The sequence below is a fragment of the Neoarius graeffei genome, chromosome 5 (genome assembly GCF_027579695.1).
Source record: "Neoarius graeffei isolate fNeoGra1 chromosome 5, fNeoGra1.pri, whole genome shotgun sequence".
Classification (NCBI taxonomy): Eukaryota; Metazoa; Chordata; class Actinopteri; order Siluriformes; family Ariidae; genus Neoarius; species Neoarius graeffei.
In genome coordinates this window covers 63,420,881-63,443,259 of record NC_083573.1, presented here as the reverse complement: position 1 = coordinate 63,443,259, position 22,379 = coordinate 63,420,881, and the positions used below count along the sequence as shown (strand labels likewise).

Below are 22,379 nucleotides of genomic sequence, written 5' to 3'. Positions count from 1 at the left end.
AAGCTTCTCACCCTGTCTCTAAGGGAGAGCCCAGCCACCCTGTGGAGAAAACTCATTTTGACTGCTTGTATCCGTAATCTCATTCTTTCGGTCACTACCCATAGTTCGTGACCATAAGTGAGGGTGGTAACATAGATGGACCAGTAAATTGAGAGCTTTGCCTTTTGGCTCAGCTCTCTCTTTACCACAACAGACCATTTTAGCGTCCGCATCACTGCTGATGCTGCCCTGATCCATCTGTCCAACTCCCGCTCTCCCCTACCCTCACTTGTGAACAAGACCCCAAGATACTTAAACTCCTCCATTTGAGGTAGCAACTCCCCCCGACCCAAAGTAGACACTCCACCCATTTCCAACTTACTGCCAGCAATGCCAACCAAACGCCTGCTCTGGTCATACAGGGTCCGAATGGTTCGCAGCAGTGGGCCCCAAACCCCATACTCCCAAAGCACCCCCCACAGGGCACCACAAGGGGCACGGTCTCAAGTCTTCTCCAGGTCCACAAAACACATGTAGGCCAGTTGGGCAAACTCCCATGCACCCTCTAGTACCCTTGCAAGGGTAAACAGCTGGTCCAGTGTTCCACAACCAGGACAAAAACCACATTGTTACTCCTGAATCCGAGGTTCGGCTATCGACCGGACTCTCCTCTCCAGCACCCCAGCATAGGCTTTCCCGGGGAGGCTGAGAAGTGTGATCCCCCTATAGTTGGAACACGCTCTCCAGTCCCCTTTTTTAAAAAGGGGGACCACCCCAGTCTGCCAATACAGAGGCACTGTCCCTGACCTCCAAGCAATGTTGAAGAGGTGTGCCAGCCCAACAACATCCAGCACCTTTAGGAACTCAGGACGAATCTCATCCAGCCCCGAAGCCCAGCCACCAAGGAGTTTTTTAACCACCTCGGCAACCTCAGCCCCTGCGATGGGCGAGTCCTCCCAAGTGCCCTCAGACTCTGCATCCTCCTCAGACAACATGAAGGTGGGATTGAGGAGATCCTCAAAGTATTCCTTCCGCCACCAGACAATGTCCCCAGTTGAGGTCAACAGCACTCCATCCCCACTGTAAACAGTCAGGACAGAGCACTGCTTCCCCTTCCTGAGCTTCCGAATGATTTGTCAGAATCTCTTCAAGGCTGACTGAAAGTCACTTTCCATGGCCTCTCCAAACTCCTCCCACACCTGAGTTTTTGCTTCAGCGACCAACAGAACTGTGTTCCGCTTGTCCCATTGGTACCTGTCAGCTGCCTCTGGAGAACCACAGGCTAACCAAACTCAACAGGACTGCTTCTTCAGCTTGATGGCTCCCCTCACCACAGGTGTCCACCACCAGATTCAGAGGCTCCAACTCTCCCGCCATGGACGGGAGATCTCCCACTTTAGGGAACATTTAGAAAATCCTCCCGACCTCCTGCTGACAACATAAAAATCTCCCGCCCTTACTACACATGATTAGTTTAAAAAAATATATAATTTGATATGTTTATGTTGACGAAAATAGTTGACTTTCTGCTTTTCGTGTGTCTGACATTGTATGGGTGGACTCAAGTGCGTACCCCACGGTATATGCCGATTCCCCAGTCGGTACACCGATCGGCGTAACGGGGGGATTGGAGTGAATGCAGGAGGCATGCACGCGCAGATCAAGCGTGCATATGAATGGAGTGGAATTCGGTACGCCGTGGGGTACACACTTGAGCCCACCCAATGTCTTAGCAGTTACCGATTAAGCATACAGATGGCGCTATTAATGATACACGCGAGAGAACAAGAAACCCCGCGACACTCAACCATTTTGTTTGTTTTTTCGCATCTGCATTTCGTCTGCATTTATCGCCTGCTCATCTTTAACTTTATGTTCTCTTGAATGAGATAATGAAACGAACTTCTGTTGGTGGAAATGGTGAAAGCCAAACTATGAAGAAAAAATATCAGAAAATCACCAAGATAAAGTTCGGCTCGCCCGTCGCGATGGTCGCCAGGGACGAATGGTGGACTATTCTGGATAGCAGCAAGGCGACCCTATGTCTGACAAGGTTAGATCACCAGACCAGACGTTAGATTCTAACGAACTTGCCTGACTTTTTTTGTCTGACTTTTACTAACTTAGACTTAGAAATAGAATATTATTAGAAGAACATTATCATCAGAGGGTCTACCACTGGCAATTTATAATAGTCATTATTGACATTAACATTGACTTTAGGCATATTAAAGTTTGGTCTATAGTCACTGGATTTATCTAGATCTGTTACTATTAATAAGATTTAATTGACACGAAATTGACACACACATTATACACACACACACACATATTATATATATATATATATATATATATATATATATATATATATATATATATATATATATAAACTCACCGTGCCTATGGCGCTCAAACTTGTCTCCCTCCGAGCTACTCACAGAGAGGGAGAATCTCCCTCTTTGCAATTTCCCAAGTTGGAGCCTCTGCAGGTTTGGGGATTACCGCTACAACAGGCACCAACAACCCTGCAGCCACAGCTCCGCACAGCCGCCTCAGCAATGGAGGTACAGAACATGGTCCACTCGGACTCAATGTCCCCATCCCCCCCAGTATGCAGTTGAAGCTCTGCTGGAGGTGGCAGTTGAAGATCTGACGGACGGGAGCCTCCGCCAGATGTTCCCAGCATATCCTCACTACACGTTTGGGCCTACCAGGTCTGTCCGGCCTCCGCCCCTGGCATCATCAATCTATGGCCTAGGGTGTCCTCGTGCCACATGCACTTATGGACACCCTTATGCTCGAACATGGTGTTTGTTATGGCCAAACTGTGCATGGCACAGAAGTCCAACAACAGAACACCGCTCGGGTTCAGATCGGGCAGGCTGCTCCTCCCAATCACACCCCTCCAGGTCTCGCTGTCATTGCCCACGTGAGCATTGAAGTCCCCCAGTAAAACAATGGACTCCCCTCGTGGTGCACTGTGTAGTACCCCACTCAAGGACTCCAAGAAGGCCAGGTACTCTGAACTACCATTTGGTGCATAAGCGTAAATGACAGTCAGAGACCGTTCCCCGACCTGAAGACACAGGGAAATTACCCTCTTGTTTACTGGGGAGAACTCCAATGTTAGCGTGCCAAACTGTGGGGCTACCAATAGCTCCACCCCTGCCCTGCACCACTCACCCTTGGCAACTCCAGCATGGAAGAGAGTCCAACCCCTCTCCAGGAAATTGGTTCCAGAGCCCAAGCTATGCATTGAGGTGAGCCCAACTATATCTAGTCGGTACCTTTCAACCTCACGCACAAGCTCAGGCTCCTTCCCCACCAGACATTCCACATCCCAAAAGCCAGTTTTGTCAGTCAGGGATCAGTACGCCAAGGCCTCCGCCTTTGGCTGCCACCCAATCCACAGTGCACCAGACCCTTACAGCACCTCCTGTGGGTGGTGGGTCCACAAGAGAGTGGTTCTGTGTTGCGCATTTGGGCTGGGCCCGGCCAGGCCCCACGGACATAGATCCGGCCACCAGGTGCTCACTGATGAGCCCCTACCCTAGGCCTGGCTCCAGGGTGGGGCCCCGGTATATAATTATAATATAAATTAATACAAAATTATATTTCACCAAAATGAAGCAGGAATTTTTCTGGCTGCAAAGATTATGTTAGATCCAGCTTAACAAATGTGATGGAAAGGCTCCTGAGCTGCATAATAGGAAAGTTGGAAGATTCCAACAATGCCACAGCCATCCATGTGAAGCCAAGGGAGCTCTGGGTGGGAGAGGTAGTGTACTCTCTCTCTCCCCTACCAATCACAGTGATACACACCAATCATGGGAATCTGAGACTGTATGTGTAATATATGTGTTAGATTGCTCTTTCCTCTGAAACCGGAGATGCCGCATGAGGAGCAGTCTGAAAATATGCAGCTAGCTGACTTCATATGTCTTGGAGGAAGTGCATGTTAGCACTCATTCTCCCTGGTTAGCAGCTGTCATATGACAGGAGTGAGCTGGCTGGTGGGTGGGAACCAGGAGGTGACCATATTGAGAAGAAAATGTGGTCAAGTAAAAGATCTTTAAAACCTTACTAGATAAAGCCTCAGTGATATACAGTACCCTTATGGACATGCACACAGACAGCTACAGGCACCACAGACGCGTTAGCCGTTTTGCACCTCATTTTCATAAGTTTCGTTTGGTGTCTGTAGTTCCATATAATATATGCACTATGCCCTGTAGTGTTCAACACAAGGAAATGCATTTCTTTATGGATGGTTTATAATGCAACCTCATCATTTATAGCCATGAGCGAGAAGCTAATTTTGTCTGGTGCAAAAGGTTGCCTGATTATGCAAAATCCCTCTTCAAATTATGCTTAAATGATCTGGCAACTTGCCCAGGGTGTACCCTGCCTCTTGCCCATAGTCAGCTGGGATAGGCTCCAGCTTGCCCGCGACCCTGCACAGGATAAGCGGTTAGGATAATGGATAAATGGATGGATGATCTACCCCACTTTTATTTAACTTCAATTTAGGTGGGGGTGGCACGGTGGCGTAGTGGTTAGCACTGTTGCCTCACAGCAACAAGGTCCGGGTTCAAGCCCCATGGCCGGCAAGAGCCTTTCTGTGTGGAGTTTGCACGTTCTCCCCGTGTCCGCGTGGGTTTCCTCCAGGTGCTCTGGTTTCCCCCACAGTCCAAAGACACGCAGGTTAGGTTAACTGGTGACTCTAAATTGACCGTAGGTGTGAATGGTTGTCTGTGTCTATGTGTCAGCCCTGTGATGACCTGGCGACTTGTCCAGGGTGTACCCCGCCTTTTGCCCGTAGTCAGCTGAGATAGGCTCCGGCTTGCCTGCGACCCTGTAGAACAGGATAAAGCGGCTAGAGACAACGAGATTAGATTTAGGTGGTGTAGCCTATAGGCTAACCATTTTTAGAAAAATGAAATTCAGATTCAGAAGGTGTTAAACTAGCTAAATGAGTTTCTTTTTAATGATACAGTTCACAACACTCAAGCTACTGAATTGACAGAAACAGTTTGTTAACTACTCACTTTTCTCTGAATTGCACTTCAAATGCTGCAATTTTTTTCAACATACTCAAGGCAAATTCTGGACTAAAAAAAAAAAAGAGGTAATTTTCACAAACAGATCAGAGATCGCAGAGATTCCTATAGGAATGAATGAACTTCCGGTTGTCTCGCATTGCTTTATTGAAATAGCCATCTCGCAGAGCTATGCCAATACAAGGCGCAAGTGTGCTTTTCTCACTCAATGAACAAATGTCATTCTTTGATCAAGGACATCAATGGACATGAACCTAATCAACTGAATTTGGGATCAGAATTTCTGTAATGCACATGTGACATCAAATCATCAACAAAAGAAAACACACACACACACACACACACACACACACACACACACACACACACACACACACACACACACTTCTATGCCCTGAACAGGTGGCAGCAGACAAAGTTTTAGAATGCCTGAGTGTTCGAATACAAATGTGCTAATAGAATAGAGCTCACTGAAATAAACACAGATTAAATGTGATCAGTCTATCACAAGTGGAACAAACATTGTTAGTGGATTAAGTTACAAATGTAGTTTAAGAACTCTAAATACTAGAAAATCACTTAGAAATATATTCTATACACTTCCATAAATATTGTTTACTTTGATAAAAATGTTAAAGCCCTTAAAAAACTGTATCCAATGAATAAAGGATTGAAAATGGAGGTTTTAGCCCAGAGAAACAGATATTCCTCTTTAGTTACATACTTTTAAGATTAAGTCTCTCTAGTCAAGGTTTAAGCAGGGATCAGCCACTCGCACATTGGCCTGCAGCTTTTTAATGTCCAAGCCTGGCTGAAGACAATTTAGGGTTGGGTTAAAAAATAAATAAATAAATAAATAAATAACTGTTTCAGCACTCACCTTTACGGGCAATCCGGATGCAGTTTATCCTTGTTTCCTAAAGGAAAAGAGAGACAGAGATGATTTAGCTGCAGTGTCTTGCTCTATGAAGCAGGATGGCAATACTGCAATTTTAGTCAAATGGACAATAAACAGGAGCAAGAAACTTGAGTTAAATGCATTAAAAATCAGCAGTGCTCTCATAATATAAAAATGTATGCATTATTGTATACTGTATGATGAAAAGATGAGGAGGTGTACTGCAAAGAAAGACAGCAGAACTGCACATAACTGAGGGAATTAGCTTTATAGCAGCCAACAAATTCCAAGAAGAAATTAATTTTCCCCCAAAATCTGGGATGATGATCTTGGGGTGTTATGAAAAGGACCTTCGTCAAATAACACTAATGAGATCCAAGCTCACAATCTAATTCTGGCCCGCTGCTGCGACAAGGAGATGTATTATCAAATTAAGATTTACAGATGCTAATTCAGGCATTACAGGACAATTATGCAAATTTCTCCAGGCATAAAAGAATGAGAACCTCCTTCTCAAACTGGTTCAATTGCTTTTTTCTTCTTTTTAATTGAAAATCCATTCAAACTGCCTCAACCCTAAAACCTCTTTTTAATGCTACACTCAGGCTTTCCTCTTTCATAAAACACACACACACACACACACACACACACACACACACACACACACACACACACACACACACACATATTAGTCTTATTCTCCTTGTGAGGACCTTCCAATGGCATAATTATTAATGCAGGTAATTAGGTAATTAATGCTATGCCTAAACCTGTATCTAATCCCAGGAGGCACAATGATGCAGTGGGCAGTATTGTCACCTCCAGAGTCCCCAGATTAACCCTTAGCTCATCTGTATGGAGTAGTGCATGTTCTCCCAGCTTCTGCCTGGTGTTTCCTCTGGATTCTCCTGTTTCCTCCCACTGGTAACCTGAATAACCACTCTTTATAACCGTGGTGAGCAGAAAAGCATTTCAGAATGTACAACACAGCAATAATCTAATCTACGACAAAATTACTGTTGCAGATTGGAAAAACATCTCATGGTCACCTACAACAGTTACTGTAGCCTACCATAGCTTTCCTGTCAGCTCTAATTAGAATGGCCAGTTTCCTCTGACTTCTCACATCAACTAGGTGTTTCTGCACACCACCACCTACCTGACACACACACACACACACACACACACACACACACACACACACACACACAGATATGAGCTACCGAAATGCCTGAGATGCACACTTTCTGATGATAGCATATATAAAAGCATGCAAAAATCATTGTGGTTCATTCTGAACAGAACTAAAGACCCTACTCTGTCTTAGCAAAGTCTGTCCTCATAGTCAATGCCCAGGAATACAACTTTGACAGCATGGAGTCACCAATGGAGGCTGTCAATAAAAGAAGCTGATGTGTGACAGGGCACAAAGAGCTACTGAGCTTTGATCACATAGTTGCAGTCAAGTGCAATCTAGTTTTTCTACTTAATAAAATTCACTGGAACAGTCATGGCCGCCACTGCAAAACAGGATCTGTCAGCAAAATCAGCCTAAGTAAATGAATTATGAGAACTATATTTATCCAGACTGGAGGGGCTTATTAGAAGGCAAGTACACTCAGTTTAGTGAAGGCAGAGTGAAAGAATGAGAGAGAGAGAGAGAGAGAGAGAGAGAGAGAGAGAGAGAGAGAGAGAGAGATGATAGATTTCTGCTCAGGCCATCCATCTTGACATGGCAGAGATTGGAATGTGAAAAAGAGAGGAAGTAATTAGTGAGTGAAAGATTGAGGGACAGAAGGTGCTTGGTGGGAGATCTCTCTCTCTCACACACACACACACACACACACACACACACACACACACACACACACACACACAGGTCACCTCTTTGAATACAGTCACCCTAAAAGTGTCAAACTATATTCATGCACATGCTTGAGAAAGACAGTATAACTCCTTTATTGTTGACTAAGTGACAGACTAAAGAATAAGAGCTCATAAAGAAGATGAGCAGTTCCTCTATTTTGTTGAGTCTATAATCAAACATCTTTCAAATGCCCATTTAGATCCATCAAGTCAGCAAAATAGTATAACAGCAGCAACATCACATAATTCTCAGAAATAATGGCTAACTACTGAGCAGATGCTTCTTATGCCACTGCCAAGTTTCAAAGCCCCTGTTGTGGAGAAACTGACAAAAGGAAACTGAAGAGAAATGCTCACACAAAATCAGAGAAAGACTCAGACTGGTGAGCAGTAATGCTAAACACTGGCTCCCCCTTCTAAACCTAAAACTTTTTCAACTGTACAGTAAGTGCCAGCCTTTACAGCAATTACTTTAGCATAAAATCTTGGCAAAGAGAAATGAGTATTTAGGTAAAGGTCAGGGGTGTAAATCACTGGAATTGAGCGAAGCTACAGCACAGCAGTTCACCCTCAAAGTGGCTACGCTGCAAAGTAAAACTGCGGGTGGGTTCTATTATAGTTGAGCTGTCACATGCATTTTCAATCAGACAAGAGTAAAACAGCCCAGGGGACCAAAATCCTACTACATAATGTTGCTGTCCGAACTCACAAATAGAGTACAGCCAGGCTTCCAGGTGCTGAGCTACAGTGATAACCTTCTAGTAAATGTCAACACATCTCTTTGAGGAAGATATATGCTGACTGGCATCAAATCAAGATGATGTAGAAAAAAACCTCCACATTGCCATTTTGCCATGTTTCTCCAATGTGTAATGGCATATTTGTATAAGCTCCAGGTGAGCATGATTCAGTAATAGTGGCAAGATGCCTCAGCCTGATACAGAGGCTCGTCCTACATGGTCTAATAGTCCTAAATTCAAATGACCGCACAAGGCAATTTTTAGAAACAAAAAGGTCTGAAGCATAAATAACAGCACAATGGGACAGGATTAACAGTCACAGCTTGTCTTCATTTGTACAATATTTGAGTACTGGGTTACCTTGGCAGTGCTGGATGTCACTGGAACTGTTTTTGTGGGGTTTGTCATAATCTCTGAGGGTAATTAGAGAATTAGACTGACGTGAGAGAAACAGCTTGCATGTGTGAGAGAGCTGTGTGAGAGAGCAGGCAGACCAATTAGGGCTCTAGAGGATCCTCACTGTGTTGGCTTGGTGGTGGGCAGGTGTCAGAGGGATGGTCCTCTCTCTCTCTAGGCATGTTTCCAGTCATAGCAAGTACTAATCCTGCCCATTGATGAGGCTTTAAATCAATTCATTTGATTAATCCAACTGTGTAGGTTGCAGAGTAAGCCTCACCAATGTGTGCCATTTATTTTGCCACACTCACAAAATTCACCAAAGTATAAACTTTTCTGAAAGTTGGTATGCAATGTTTCTTAGGCAGCCACCAAGGCCCATCTGTCCAGGCCTATTTTTAGCAACAAATTGCTTCTACGATAAACCACATTCCTCTCGCCAATGTCGGCTTGACTAATAACATAAACCGCCAATTATCTATTTCTGATCAGCTGCACCTGTGCCCAATTATGCCGACGCAGTGGTTCATGCCTGAGATCTGGGATGCACCGTAAATGGTGAATGTCCACTGGGAGAAGGGGAACCATTATTTTTAGTTAAATGCAGCCTGAACAATAGAAGCCTGGCATGCACAGCTTATACTGTCTTCACATTCAAAGCCAGATCCAACCATGAGCTTTTAATGTCACATAAACTTGTGCAAATGTTGAGAGCAGAAGAAAGGATAGGGAAGCTGTGGAGTAATGCCTATGTAATTCTCAGCTTATCACAGATTTACTGACTGTGGGAATTTTACAGCATTCTCTCTTCCATACTCGGCTATAAAGTCTGCCCTTACACACCAGGGGTTGTATGCATCCAAGTCCTCAGAGTGATGAGACATGAAAAACGATTAGTATTCATTTTTCATGTCTCAGTAAATATGACAAAATGCACAGGAGGGGATCTGATCCTACATCAAAAACTCCACATTTCAGAGACTTGAAATATAGACTTACTATGTGCATCAATTATGGCTTTATAAAAATGAATCTTGTGATCTTATCAGTAGGTGTGTACAACATATGTGTTTACAGGATCTAATCTCAGAAGATACGGTATATATTTTTTAACTGATATAATTTTTTAACTGATACACATTTTCCTAAGGACAGATTAATGGACTCTACTGTGCCCAAGCAACAACACTAATATATTTAACAGTTATTCCACGAAATTGAGTCGTACATGAGCTGATAGCTGACAAGGTGCATAACGTCAAGTTGGCTATAAGCCATGTACGATGAGATTGAGTGGAATAACTGTTTTATCATATCCACATTAACTGAATTTTGAGAAACAAAGCATTTTTATTTTTTGCAAATTCGATAAATTAAAACTTTAGACAAAACGTCCAACAAAATAATTTCCACTTAGAATGTAAACAAACTGGCAAAATGACAGTAGCAATTTGTGAAAAATGCTATAACAATAAGTCTTGAAAAATTAAAAAAAAAGATACAGTTTTCTTTTTTTTGGGGGGGGGAGTAAGACGATGACTATATTCTTTTTGCTATTTCTGTTTCTTGATAATCTTGATAACAAATACCTGATAATTTTTGGGGCTTTGTTTTCGAGTAGAGCTTTTATTTTGTCTTTGGTTGGTTCAGCAACACGCTCTGCCATTTTGTTTTTCTCTACTCACATTATATGAGCTGATAGCCTAGTAGTAGAGTAGCCAATTAGAGTGCACGATTGCTCATATCCAGTGGATGTGGATAGAACAAGAAGGAATATTTTGTACTCTAATATACAGGGACATCGGATAGTTTTATTTTACTTTTTTCCAGTTGATATTCAAACTTGACAAATTTTATTTCTCTCCTTCACCACCCTCCTGTGTGTGGGGGAACAGTATGGTCATGGCATATTTCCAACTGATTAATTATGAATTATATTTTAAATAGCCCCAGTTGTGCTTAATGAAATTTTTAACTTATTATGCATTTTTATACCCACACTACATTTTCACCTATATATTGGTCTGTGTAGTTCAACACCCATTTGTCTTTTTTGTGTTGAAATATATTGGTTTCTTTCATATGGTAATGGATAACACAGAGATGTGTGCAACCACATATTTATATTACAGGGAAGCAGGGCATGGTTAAAGGCAAAAATAGTAAATACGAGATAAGAGATGGTGGCACAAAAGGACACAGTGGCTTAGTACTCTTGGTTGAATAGTAGTATTTGTGTGTTTTTGACTGTGCTGTGACCGCTTGTTCGAGAGCTCAAGGCTCATTACAGAATGAACGAGCTGAACTCCTTTACATCGGAATACAATATCATGCTTACATCTCTGATAGCCCGGATTCTATTCCACCAGAGATTCTGCACTGGGGAGACCCTGAGGGTGTTAGCATCATCCCACCCCAGAAGGGCTTCAGGTGGCATCGGGAATGAAAGCAGAAGTGGGACAAAAGAAGAGGCTTATAAGCTAGGCTAAGGACTCATCCACATAGACCAGGCTTGTCAAGTCTCTTCCTTGCCAACTCCCGGTCACTCATCAACAAGATGGACAAAATAAGATTGGTATGTAATGATCACTGGTATGTAAAGACAGCTGTGTAATGATCATTTTGGTGACTTAGTGGGACAGCACCATTCCCAACGTGGCCACTGAACTTGCGGGGCGCTCTGTTTTCCAAGCAGACAGGATTGCAGCCTCCAGTAAGAGTAAAGGTGTTGGAGTGTGTATTTATGTAAATAATGACTGATATACAGCTACAGACCTTATTGGAACACACTGCTCCCTGGACTTACAGACATCCCAACCTGCAAAAGGTTATCTCAAGAAGGTAGCCCTAAGACCTAAGGTGTTTACATACTACTAAAACCTAATGCTAAGATCGTACTGGAGAAACTGCACAGCACTATTAACAACCAGCTCAGTGCACATCCAGAGGGAGCTGTGATTGTGGCAAGAGACTTAAACCACTCAAAACTAAAGACAGTGCTACCCAAATTCCACAAGAATATCAGTGTCATGAGCAGAGACAAAAATATTCTGGATCAAATCTACACCAACATCCTGGGAGTGTATAAAGCTGTACCATTCCCACACCTTGGTTTATCATAGTACATTTCAGTGATAATGATTCCATTCCATAAACCTGTAATCTGCAGAACAGAACCACCTTACTGCTACAGTTCAACTTTGAAAACACAGACTAGGAACTGTTTGCAAGGGAGGCAGACTTGGAGGAATACACCTTAGACATCCTGGCCTACTGACACTCCTGAACTGAGATGGTACAAACCAGTAAAACCATCAGGGTACTTCCAAACAAGAAACCATGGGTGGACAGAAATGGATAGTCTCTATTCAAGGCTCAAGATACTGCCTTCAGGACAGGTGACATTGTGGCCTGCAGAAGTGCTCAGAGGGACATGAAGAATGGCATTAGAGAGGCTAAATGCAAATACAAGCAATGCACTGAGGGGCACTTTGAAAACAACAACCCCAGGAGTATGTGGAGAGCATTTAAAACCATAACAGACTACAAGAGCAGAACTCCACAGATCAGCCACTCTCTGACACCCTGAACCAGTTCTTTGCATGCTTTGACATGCAGAACAGCAGAATGGGTGCTCAAATGTCCTTGTCCAAGGAGGAGCATCCCACCTATAGCAATACTATGTGAAATCCACTTTGAGGAGAATCGATATCACCAAAGCAGCAGAGCCAGACAGGGTTTTGGGTCACACACTGAAGTCATGTGCCGAAAAACTAACAGGGGCTTTCACTGATATTATGCTGTAGTCCCCACCTGCCTTAAATCTACTACCATTTTAACTGTGTGCAAGACATCAGCAGTTAACAACCTTAATGACTATTGCCCAGTTGCTCTGACCCCAGTTATCACAAAGTACTCTGAGAGGATTATATTATTCCACATCAGGGACATCATCCCCACAGATCTAGATAGCTACCAGTTTGCCTTTCTGGGAAACAAATCTATGGAGGATGCAGTCTCCATTTCACTTTATGCAGCCTTGTCCCACCTAGAACATCCAAATACAAATGTCAGGATGCTTTTTGTCAACTTCAGTTCCGTTGTCAAGACTATAATTCCTCACAAACTAGTACACAAACTCAACAACTTGTGATTAACTACCCCACTGTAATCATGGATTCTGGACTTCCTCACTCAAAGACCACAAAATATTAGGATACAGTGGTGCTTGAAAGTTGAGAATTTTCTATATTTCTGTATAAATATGACCTAAAACATCATCAGATTTTAACACAAGTCCTAAAAGTAGATAAAGAGAACCCAGTTAAACAAATGAGACAAAAAGATTATACTTAGTCATTTATTTATTGAGGAAAACGATCCAATATTACATATCTGTGAGTGGCAAAAGTATGTGAACCTTTGCTTTCAGTATCTGGTGTGACCCCCTTGTGCAACAATAACTGCTTCTAAACATTTCTGGTAACTGTTGATCAGTCCTGCACACCGGCTTGGAGGAATTTTAGCCAATTCCTCCATAGAAAACACCTTCAACTCTGGGATGTTGGTGGATTTCCTCACATGAACTGCTTGCTTCAGGTCCTTCCACAACATTTCGATTGGATTAAGGTCAGGACTTTGACTTGGCCATTACAAAACATTAATTTTATTCTTCTTTAACCATTCTTTGGTAGAACGACTTGTGTGCTTAGGGTCATTGTCTTGCTGCATGACCCACCTTCTCTTGAGATTTAGTTCATGGGCAGATGTCCTTACATTTTCCTTTAGAATTCACTGGTATAATTCAGAATTCATTCTTCCATAAATGATGGCAAGCCGTCCTGGCCCAGACGCAGCAAAACAGGCCCAAGCCATGATACTACCACTGCCATGTTTCACAGATGGGATAAGGTTCTTATGCTGGGATGCAGTGTTTTCCTTTCTCCAAACATAACGCTTCTCATTTAAACCAAAAAGTTCTATTTTGGTCTCATCCATCCACAAAACATTTTTCCAATAACCTTCTGGCTTGTCCACATGATCTTTAGCAAACTGCAGACAAGCAGCAGTGTTCTTTTTGGAGAGCAGTGGCTTTCTCCTTGCAACCCTGCCATGCACACCATTGTTGTTCAGTGTTCTCCTGATGGTGGACTCATGAACATTAACATTAGCCAATGTAAGAGAGGCCTTCAGTTGCTTAGAAGTTACCCTGGGGTCCTTTGTGACCTCGCCGACTATTACATGCCTTGCTCTTGGAGTGATCTTTGTTGGTCGACCACTCTTGGGCAATGGGTTTGAATTTCCTCCATTTGTACACAACCTGTCTGACTGTGGATTGATGGAGTCCAAACTCTTTAGAGATGGTTTTATAACCTTTTCCAGCCTGATGAGCATCAACAACGCTTTTTCTGAGGTCCTTAGAAATATCCTTTGTTCATGCCATGATACACTTCCACAAACATGTGTTGTGAAGATCAGACTTTGATAGATCCCTGTTCTTTAAATAAAACAGGGTGCCCACTCACACCTGATTGTCATCCCATTGATTGAAAACACCTGACTTTAATTCCACCTTCAAATTAACTGCTAATCCTAGAGGTTCACATACTTTTGCCACTCTCAGATATGTAATATTGGATCATTTTCCTCAATAAATAAATGACCAAGTATAATATTTTTTGTCTCATTTGTTTACCTGGGTTCTCTTTATCTACTTTTAGGACTTGTGTGAAAATCTGATGATATTTTAGGTCATATTTATGCAGAAATATAGAAAATTCTAAAGGGTTCACAAACTTTCAAGCACCACTGTAGGTAACCACATATCCTCAGCTCTTATCTTGAATACAGGTGCACTACAGGGCTGTGTGCTCAGCCCAGCCCTCTTCACCCATGAGTGTACCCCATTCACTCAAACATCTCATCTTATTATCTCATCTCATTATCTCTAGCTGCTTTATCCTGTTCTACAGGGTCGCAGGCAAGCCGGAGCCTATCCCAGCTGACTACGGGCGAAAGGCGGGGTACACCCTGGACAAGTCGCCAGGTCATCACAGGGCTGACACATAGACACAGACAACCATTCACACTCACATTCATACCTATGGTCAATTTAGAGTCACCAGTTAACCTAACCTGCATGTCTTTGGACTGTGGGGGAAACCGGAGCACCCAGAGGAAACCCACGCGGACACGGGGAGAACATGCAAACTCCGCACAGAAAGGCCCTCGCCGGCCACGGGGCTCGAACCCGGACCTTCTTGCTGCAAGGCGACAGCACTAACCACTACGCCACCGTGCCGCCCCTCCTCAAACATGATCGTGAAATTTGCCGATGACACAGCTATTGTGGGACTCATTACCAACAACAGGGAGACATGCTACAAAGGAAGTCCAATATCTGGGTGAGTGGTGTTTTGGACAAAAATCTGATCCTGAACACCAACTAAGACCAAAGAGATCATTGTGGACTACAGGAGATCCAGGAAGAGCACCCACCCACCCACTTCTCATCAACAGTGTAGAGGCAGAAATTGTGGACAACATAAAATTTCTGGGAATCCACATAGCAAAAGACTTCACAAAGTCCCTTAACATCTCCCACCTAATAAAGAGAGCCCATCAGATGAGTTTCTTCCTCAGGAAACTCAAGCAAACCCTCCAAGCTGCTGGTAAACTTCTATAGAAGCACCATAGAAAGCATCCTCTGCCAACATTATGTGCACAGTGCATTATGTTAGCTGCACAGCAGAGGACAGGAAGGACTTGGCCCAATTGGTAAAGACAGCACAGAAGATTGTGGGAGCTGTGCTCCTGGACCTGGATGTTGTGTATTCTGGCCACCTATAAAAGAAAGCTAGTAACACCAGCAGAGACTCAACCCACTCAGTACACCACCTGTTTGTACCCCTGCCATGAGAGAAAATATACTATACCATCAAAACCTAGATTAACAGAGTGAGAAACTGTATCTTCCACACAGACATCTGCCAATAGCTACTGAGGACTACCTGGTGCAATTTGGACAGTGATGCACCATTTTTGCACTTTAAAGCTGCTGCTGCATCCGTCCATCCATCCATCCCACATTTTTACAATATCACTTTATCAGTGCTGGTTGCTGATTTCTATGTGTTGTTGATTGTTTTTTGTCCTTGGTTTTCTACAACATTATAAGATGTTTAACTTTTTGTTTTGTTTATTGATGCTGGTCAGAGAGCTACTAAACAATTTCTTTGTTGCATACAAAGACAAAGTGTCTTGAATCTTGGTATTGAGAGCAAATGCGCACATACACACACACACACACACACACACACACACACACACACACGTGTGTGTGTGTGTGTGTGTATGTATGTATGTGTGTACATGTGTGTGTGCGCATTTGCTCTCAATACCAAGATTCAAGACACTTTGTATGCAACAAAGAATTTGTGTGTGTTATTTTTCATATATAAAATGAAGCGCATAAGGAATCATTATTACACATGAACACATGAATTGACCACTACAAAGTGGTGCCTTGAAAATACTGATCCTTGAAATACTTGAATACTTAGCTTTGAAAATACCGATCTCATGTGAATAGGTAGCAGATGGATGTAATCGCAGGAAAAGTTTATGAAAAGCAAACTGGCAAACAAAACTGAAATGTGAGGCAAAGAGCATAAACAGGAACAGGCAGGGGACAGGTAATAGGCAAACAGTACAAACTCGGCAAGGCAAAAAACACAGTCAGGAAAACAGAAAAAAAATCAAAAACAGAATAGCAATATACAGGTATATATATATAAAAAAATTAGAGAATTGTGAAAAAGTTTTTTTTTCCATAATTTAATTCAGAAAGATAAACTTCCATATATTCTAAATTCATTACATGTAAGTTAAATATTTAAAGCCTTTTCTGTTTTACTTTTGATGATTATGGCTTATAGCTCATGAAAATCAGAAATCCATCCAACTGTTATCTGTAACCGCTTATCCTGTGCAGGGTCACGGGCAAGCTGGAGCCTATCCCAGCTGATTATGGGCAAGAGGTGGGGTACTCCCTGGACAAGTCACCAGGTCATTCCAGGGCTGACACACATGCCCCTTTTCCACCAAAGCAGTTCCAGGGCTGGTTCGGGGCCAGTGCTTAGTTTGGAACCGGGTTTTCTGTTTCCACTGACAAAGAACTGGTTCTGGGGCCAGAAAAACCGGTTCCAGGCTAGCACCAACTCTCTGCTGGGACAGAGGAAAGAACCGCTTACGTCAGCGGGGGGGTGGAGTTGTTAAGACCAACAACAATAACAAGACTGCGAAAGATCGCCATTTTTAAGCGGCGAGAAGCAGCAGCTGTACAAACGCGAAGTCATCCATTATTATTATTGTTGTTGTTGCTGCTGTTGCTGCTTCTTCCGCGTTGTTTTTGATTCGATATTCGCGCCAAGGTTTAAGCAAACGTAGCGACGTAACTGATGTATACAGCAACGTAATGACGTATACAGCGACGTAATGACGTGGCTCCGTTTAGCACCGTGAGCTATGGAAAAGCAAACTGGTTCTCAGCTGGCTCGCAAGTTGAACGAGTTGTGAACCAGCACCAGCACTGGCCTTGAGCCAGCCCTGGAACTAATTTGATGGAAAAGGGGTAATAGAGATAAACAACCATTCACACTCACATTCACACCTACGGTCAATTTAGAGCCATCAATTAACTTAACCTGCATGTCTTTGGACTGTGGGGGAAACTGGAGCACCTGGAGGAAACCTATGCAGACACGGGGAGAACATGCAAACTCCACAAAAAGGCCCCTGTCAGCCACCGGGCTCGAACCCAGAACCTTCTTGCTGTGAGGCAATAGTGCTAACCACTTGTAGCGCGTTTAACGTGTGGGTGGAGCACAGAAGACGGCAGGACAGAGATCAGGATTAAATAGTGCGCTTTTATTCCCGCACTTTTCAGTCGGGCACACACAAAACACACTGAGATTCTCACACACACACACACACACACACACACTCGTGAATCTCCTCTCGGCGAGCTCCCCTCCGCTCTCACTCTCCCTCCTTAAATAGGGCGCATTTTACTGGGGAGAACACACACAAACACAGGTTAATTACACTCAGGTGAAGCGATTCTGCCACTTACCTTCCCCAACTCCGCCCTCCTGTCACAGACCGGCGCTTGACCACGCCCCCGCTGCCACACCACTATACCACTGTGCCACCAAAATCAAAAATCCAGTATCTCAAATAATTAGACTATTTCCTAAGATCAATCAAAGAAGGATTTACAATATAGAAATTTCCAACTGCTGAAAAGTATGTTCATTTCTACACTCACTACTTGATTGGGACTCCTTTACCATGAATTACTCCATTGATGCAGCATGGCATGGAGGCAATCAGCCTGTGGCACTGCTGAGGTGTTATTGAAGCCCAAGTTGCTTTGATAGCGGCCTTCGGCTCATCTGTGTTTTTGGGTCAGGTGTTTCCCATCTTCCTCTTGATAATACCCCACAGATTCTCTGTGGGGTTCAGGACAAGCGAGCTGGCTGGCCAATCAAGCACAGTAATATCATGGTCAGCAAACCATTTGATAGTCGTTTTGGCACTGTGGGCAGGTGCTAAGTCCTGCTGAAAAAGGAAAGAGGCATCTCCATGAAGCTTGTCAGCAGATGGAAGTATGAAGTGCTCTAATCTCCTGGTAGACGGCTGCTTGACTTTGGACTTGATGAAGCACAGTGGACCAACACTAGCAGATGACATGGCACCCCAAATCATCACAGACTGCAGAAACTTCACACTGGACTTCAAAACACCTTGGATTCTGTGCCTCTCCACACTTCCTCCAGACTCTAGGACCTTGATTTCCAAATGAAATGCAACATTCACTTTCATCTGAAAAGAGAACTTTGGACCACTGAGCAACAGTCCAGTTCTTTCTTTCCTTCACCCAGGTAAGATGCTTTTGACATTGTCTCTGGTTTAGGAGTGGCTTGATATTAGGAATGTGACAGTTGTAGCCCCTTTTGGTAGGTGTCTGTGCATGGTGGCTCTTGATTCACTGACACCAGCCTCAGTCCACCCCTTGTGAAACTCTCCCAAGTTATTGAATCGACTTTTCTTGACAATCCTCTCAAGGCTGCAATCATCCCTGTTGCTTGTGCACCTTTTCCAGACAGCCTTATTAGCAATGATCTTCTGTGGCTTACCTTCCTTGTGAAGGGTGCCAATGATCGTCTTCTGGACAACTGGCTGTGCAACTGGCTGCTAGACTTCCTCACAGAAAGACCACAGTCAATGCGGGTTGAACAGAACACCTCCAGTTTCATCACCCTCAGCACAGGCTCCCCTCAGGGCTGTGTCCTGAGCCCTCTGCTGTTCACTCTGATGACACACGACTGCGTCCCTAGGGCTGCCAGCAACCACAATGTGAAGTTTGCAGACAACACAACAGTGGTGGGCCTCATCAGGGACAATAATGACCTGACCTATAGAGAAGAGGTGGAGCAGCTGGTGGGCTGGTGCAGGGAAAACAACCTGATCCTGAACGTGGACAAAACTAAAGAGATCATTGTTGACTTCAGGAAAAACCAACCCAGCCACGCTCCACTTCTCATCAACAACACAGCTGTGGAGGTGGTCAATAGCACCAAGTTCCTGGGGGTGCACGTCACAGACAACTTCACCTGGTCTGTGAACACCACATCACTGGTCAAGAAGGCACAGCAACGTCTGCACTTCCTGCGTAGGATGAGGAGGTCCCACCTTCCCCCGCCCATCCTCACTACATTCTACAGAAGTACCATAGAGAGCATTCTAACCAGCTGCATCTCTGTGTGGTGTGGAGGCTGCAGTGTCTCTGACTGGAAGTCGGTAAGGAGAGTGGTGAGGACAGCAGTGAGGACAGCAGAGAAAATCATTGGGACTTCTCTTCCCTCCATTCAGGACATTGCACCAACGCACTGCATGTCTCAAGCCAGAAACATCATCAGTGATCCCTCACACCCTCACTATGGACTGTTCTCCCCTCTGGCCTCTGGAAAGAGGTTCCGCAGCATTTGGTGCAGGACCACCAGGTTCTGTAACAGCTTTTTCCCCCAGGTCACCAGAGTGATGAACTCCAAATCCAAACTCTAAACTTCCATTTATAACTTGAACATTTCCTAATGCCACAGGTCACTTTATACTATTGCACTTTATAATATTTTTGCTGCTGCATAATTTAATTTAATACACCATATTTAATTCCGTGCTGAGCCAAATTGCAACTAAATTTCATTCGGTGTACACTTGTTGCATACTGAATGACAATAAAGGTTGTTTAAGTCTAAGTCAAGTCAGCAGTTTTCCCCATGATTGTGGTTGCGTGTACTGAACTACACCGAGTGATACAATGTATTTATACTGTTTGAATACAAATTTACTCAAACTTGAAATTAAATATTCTACTATGTTGAGATGTTTTTTTGCACTGTAGGCCATAATAGTCAAAATTAAAATCGAAAAATATTTGAAACATTTTAGTTTACATGTCATGAGTCTAGAATATATTAAATTTTCACTTTCTTAAATAAATGATGGAAAATATTGAAGCTTTTCATGATATTCTAATTTTCTGAGATGCACTTGTAATATACAAGCAGCTTGGTACAGAGAGATACATGACACAGTGTATACTTTGCAAAGCCTTATGTGTCCTATGAGTCCTTAAATACATGAGCCTTGATTGCGCTGAGATCAGGAACAGGTGCTCTACATTAATTAGTCTTAATGAGCATGAGCGTGGTGTGAATATGTGTTGCAATCTGAGGTGCACCACTGTGCACTCGGAGTGCAAAATGCACACGGACATGAAAATTGAAACCACTGAAAGTGTTTGGGATGTGCTGGAGAAGATGTTACAGTGTGGTTGAACTCTCCCGTGATCAATACAAGATCTTGGCAAACAACTAATGGAACTCTGGATGGAAACAAACACTGTGACTTTGCATAAGGTTGTTAAAATAATACCATGTCAAATGCACGCTGTAATCAAAGCTAAAGGCGGTCCAACGAAATATTAGTGTGCAACTTTTTTTTTTTTGGCTGGGCAGTGTATTTAAAATATTCATTCGGGGGTGACAATTTTGCTATGTATACTTTACCATTATTTAAAAAGTAGATCTAATGAGAATAAATAATACATAATTCCTCATATTGCTTGATTGGAAAATTTGAATTATTATGCATAATGTTTATATTATACATTTATGCTCATTCTTATGAAGCATACCAAATCTACACAGTTATTTGTGTTTTCTGTACATATTTGTATTCAAGTAAAAAGATCAACAACGTTCCTTCATTTGCAGTGGTTAGTAATTTTCCTAGAGAAGCATATACAGATGAAGCTAATCATCAAAGTCAGCAGGAGCTTTAGGGTCGTGTATAAAGTTGTGGATTAAAAACTTGAAAATAATGATAATAATGTTAAAACTGTCATTGTTTATTTTTAAAATGCCTCCAAGCAAATGAGTTCATTAAAAATTCCCTGAAAATTCAATATGGAGGCTGATTACTCACCCCTCGGAAGTTGCTCATGGCTTGGAAGTAGATAAGGTAGTTTTTCCTGGGGTCTAGTGGGCTGTTCCAGTAGCCATTATAGGTGTGGTTGTCCCCCACAGTAAAGGGTGTGGCCTCAGCCAGGCTACTGGGTGGCAGTTCAGCTGTGTAGTAGTGTGGAGCACCACGTGCCTGTGCCTCACCATGAGAGGTGGGAACAGGAAAGCATTCCTGCATCCCCAGCTCTCTCTTCAATTTCCTCCCACTTTCCTCCTCCACAACTACTTGATATGTACTAAGGAGCAGAGCAGAGTGAGTCATCAGTAGTAATATATTTAATATCCACACTAATTTTGTATTAACATGCTAGTAAGTCACTGTAGGCTTTTTATATCAGCACACCTCAGACAGGCACAAATGGGTTTTACAAATAATGGAATAACAGTGTAACGTCTCAAGTTGAGTAATGCCAACAGTTTTGGTGGTTTTATAAATAGCTGAAAAGCAATTGAAGGTAATCAGAAGGTAATCAAATGATCCCCAATATCATGCCACTCATTAAAGGAAAATAGATTGCACACCAAATGTGGTGCCCAACCAGCATGGATAGTATTACAGAAATATGCATAGTGACCAAAAGTAAAGATACTTCTTTAAAACATGCAGCACTGAAGTCAATCGCACCTGACTGGGGCACCACGGCCTTGAGCGGGACGCAGCAACACGGTAATAGTGCTCTCTGTCTCACTCAGTGGAGATGGCATGTCTCCATAGTCAAAGGTGGGTGCTTCATATAGGAAGAGAGAAAAGAATAAAGAAAGTAAAATAGAGATATTAAAAAAGAATATGAGTCACAGTGTATTTGTCATGTACATTTTTTTAACCTGAATGTGTCATACTGGTTAA

General features: G+C 43.1%; 1 protein-coding gene across 2 annotated transcripts in view; it reads right to left on the bottom strand.

Annotated features, from left to right (window-relative positions):
• Positions 1–22,379, bottom strand: part of ptprub (protein tyrosine phosphatase receptor type Ub) — a 487,258-nt gene that overhangs the window by 102,461 nt on the left and 362,418 nt on the right. For both annotated transcript variants that reach the window (XM_060922216.1, XM_060922217.1), the window contains exons 11-13: positions 22,158–22,260; positions 21,495–21,768; positions 5,923–5,959 (exon numbers count right to left, since the gene is read on the bottom strand). In XM_060922216.1, the coding sequence (XP_060778199.1) occupies positions 5,923–5,959; positions 21,495–21,768; positions 22,158–22,260 (414 nt within the window). The remainder of the gene's footprint in view (positions 1–5,922; positions 5,960–21,494; positions 21,769–22,157; positions 22,261–22,379) is intronic.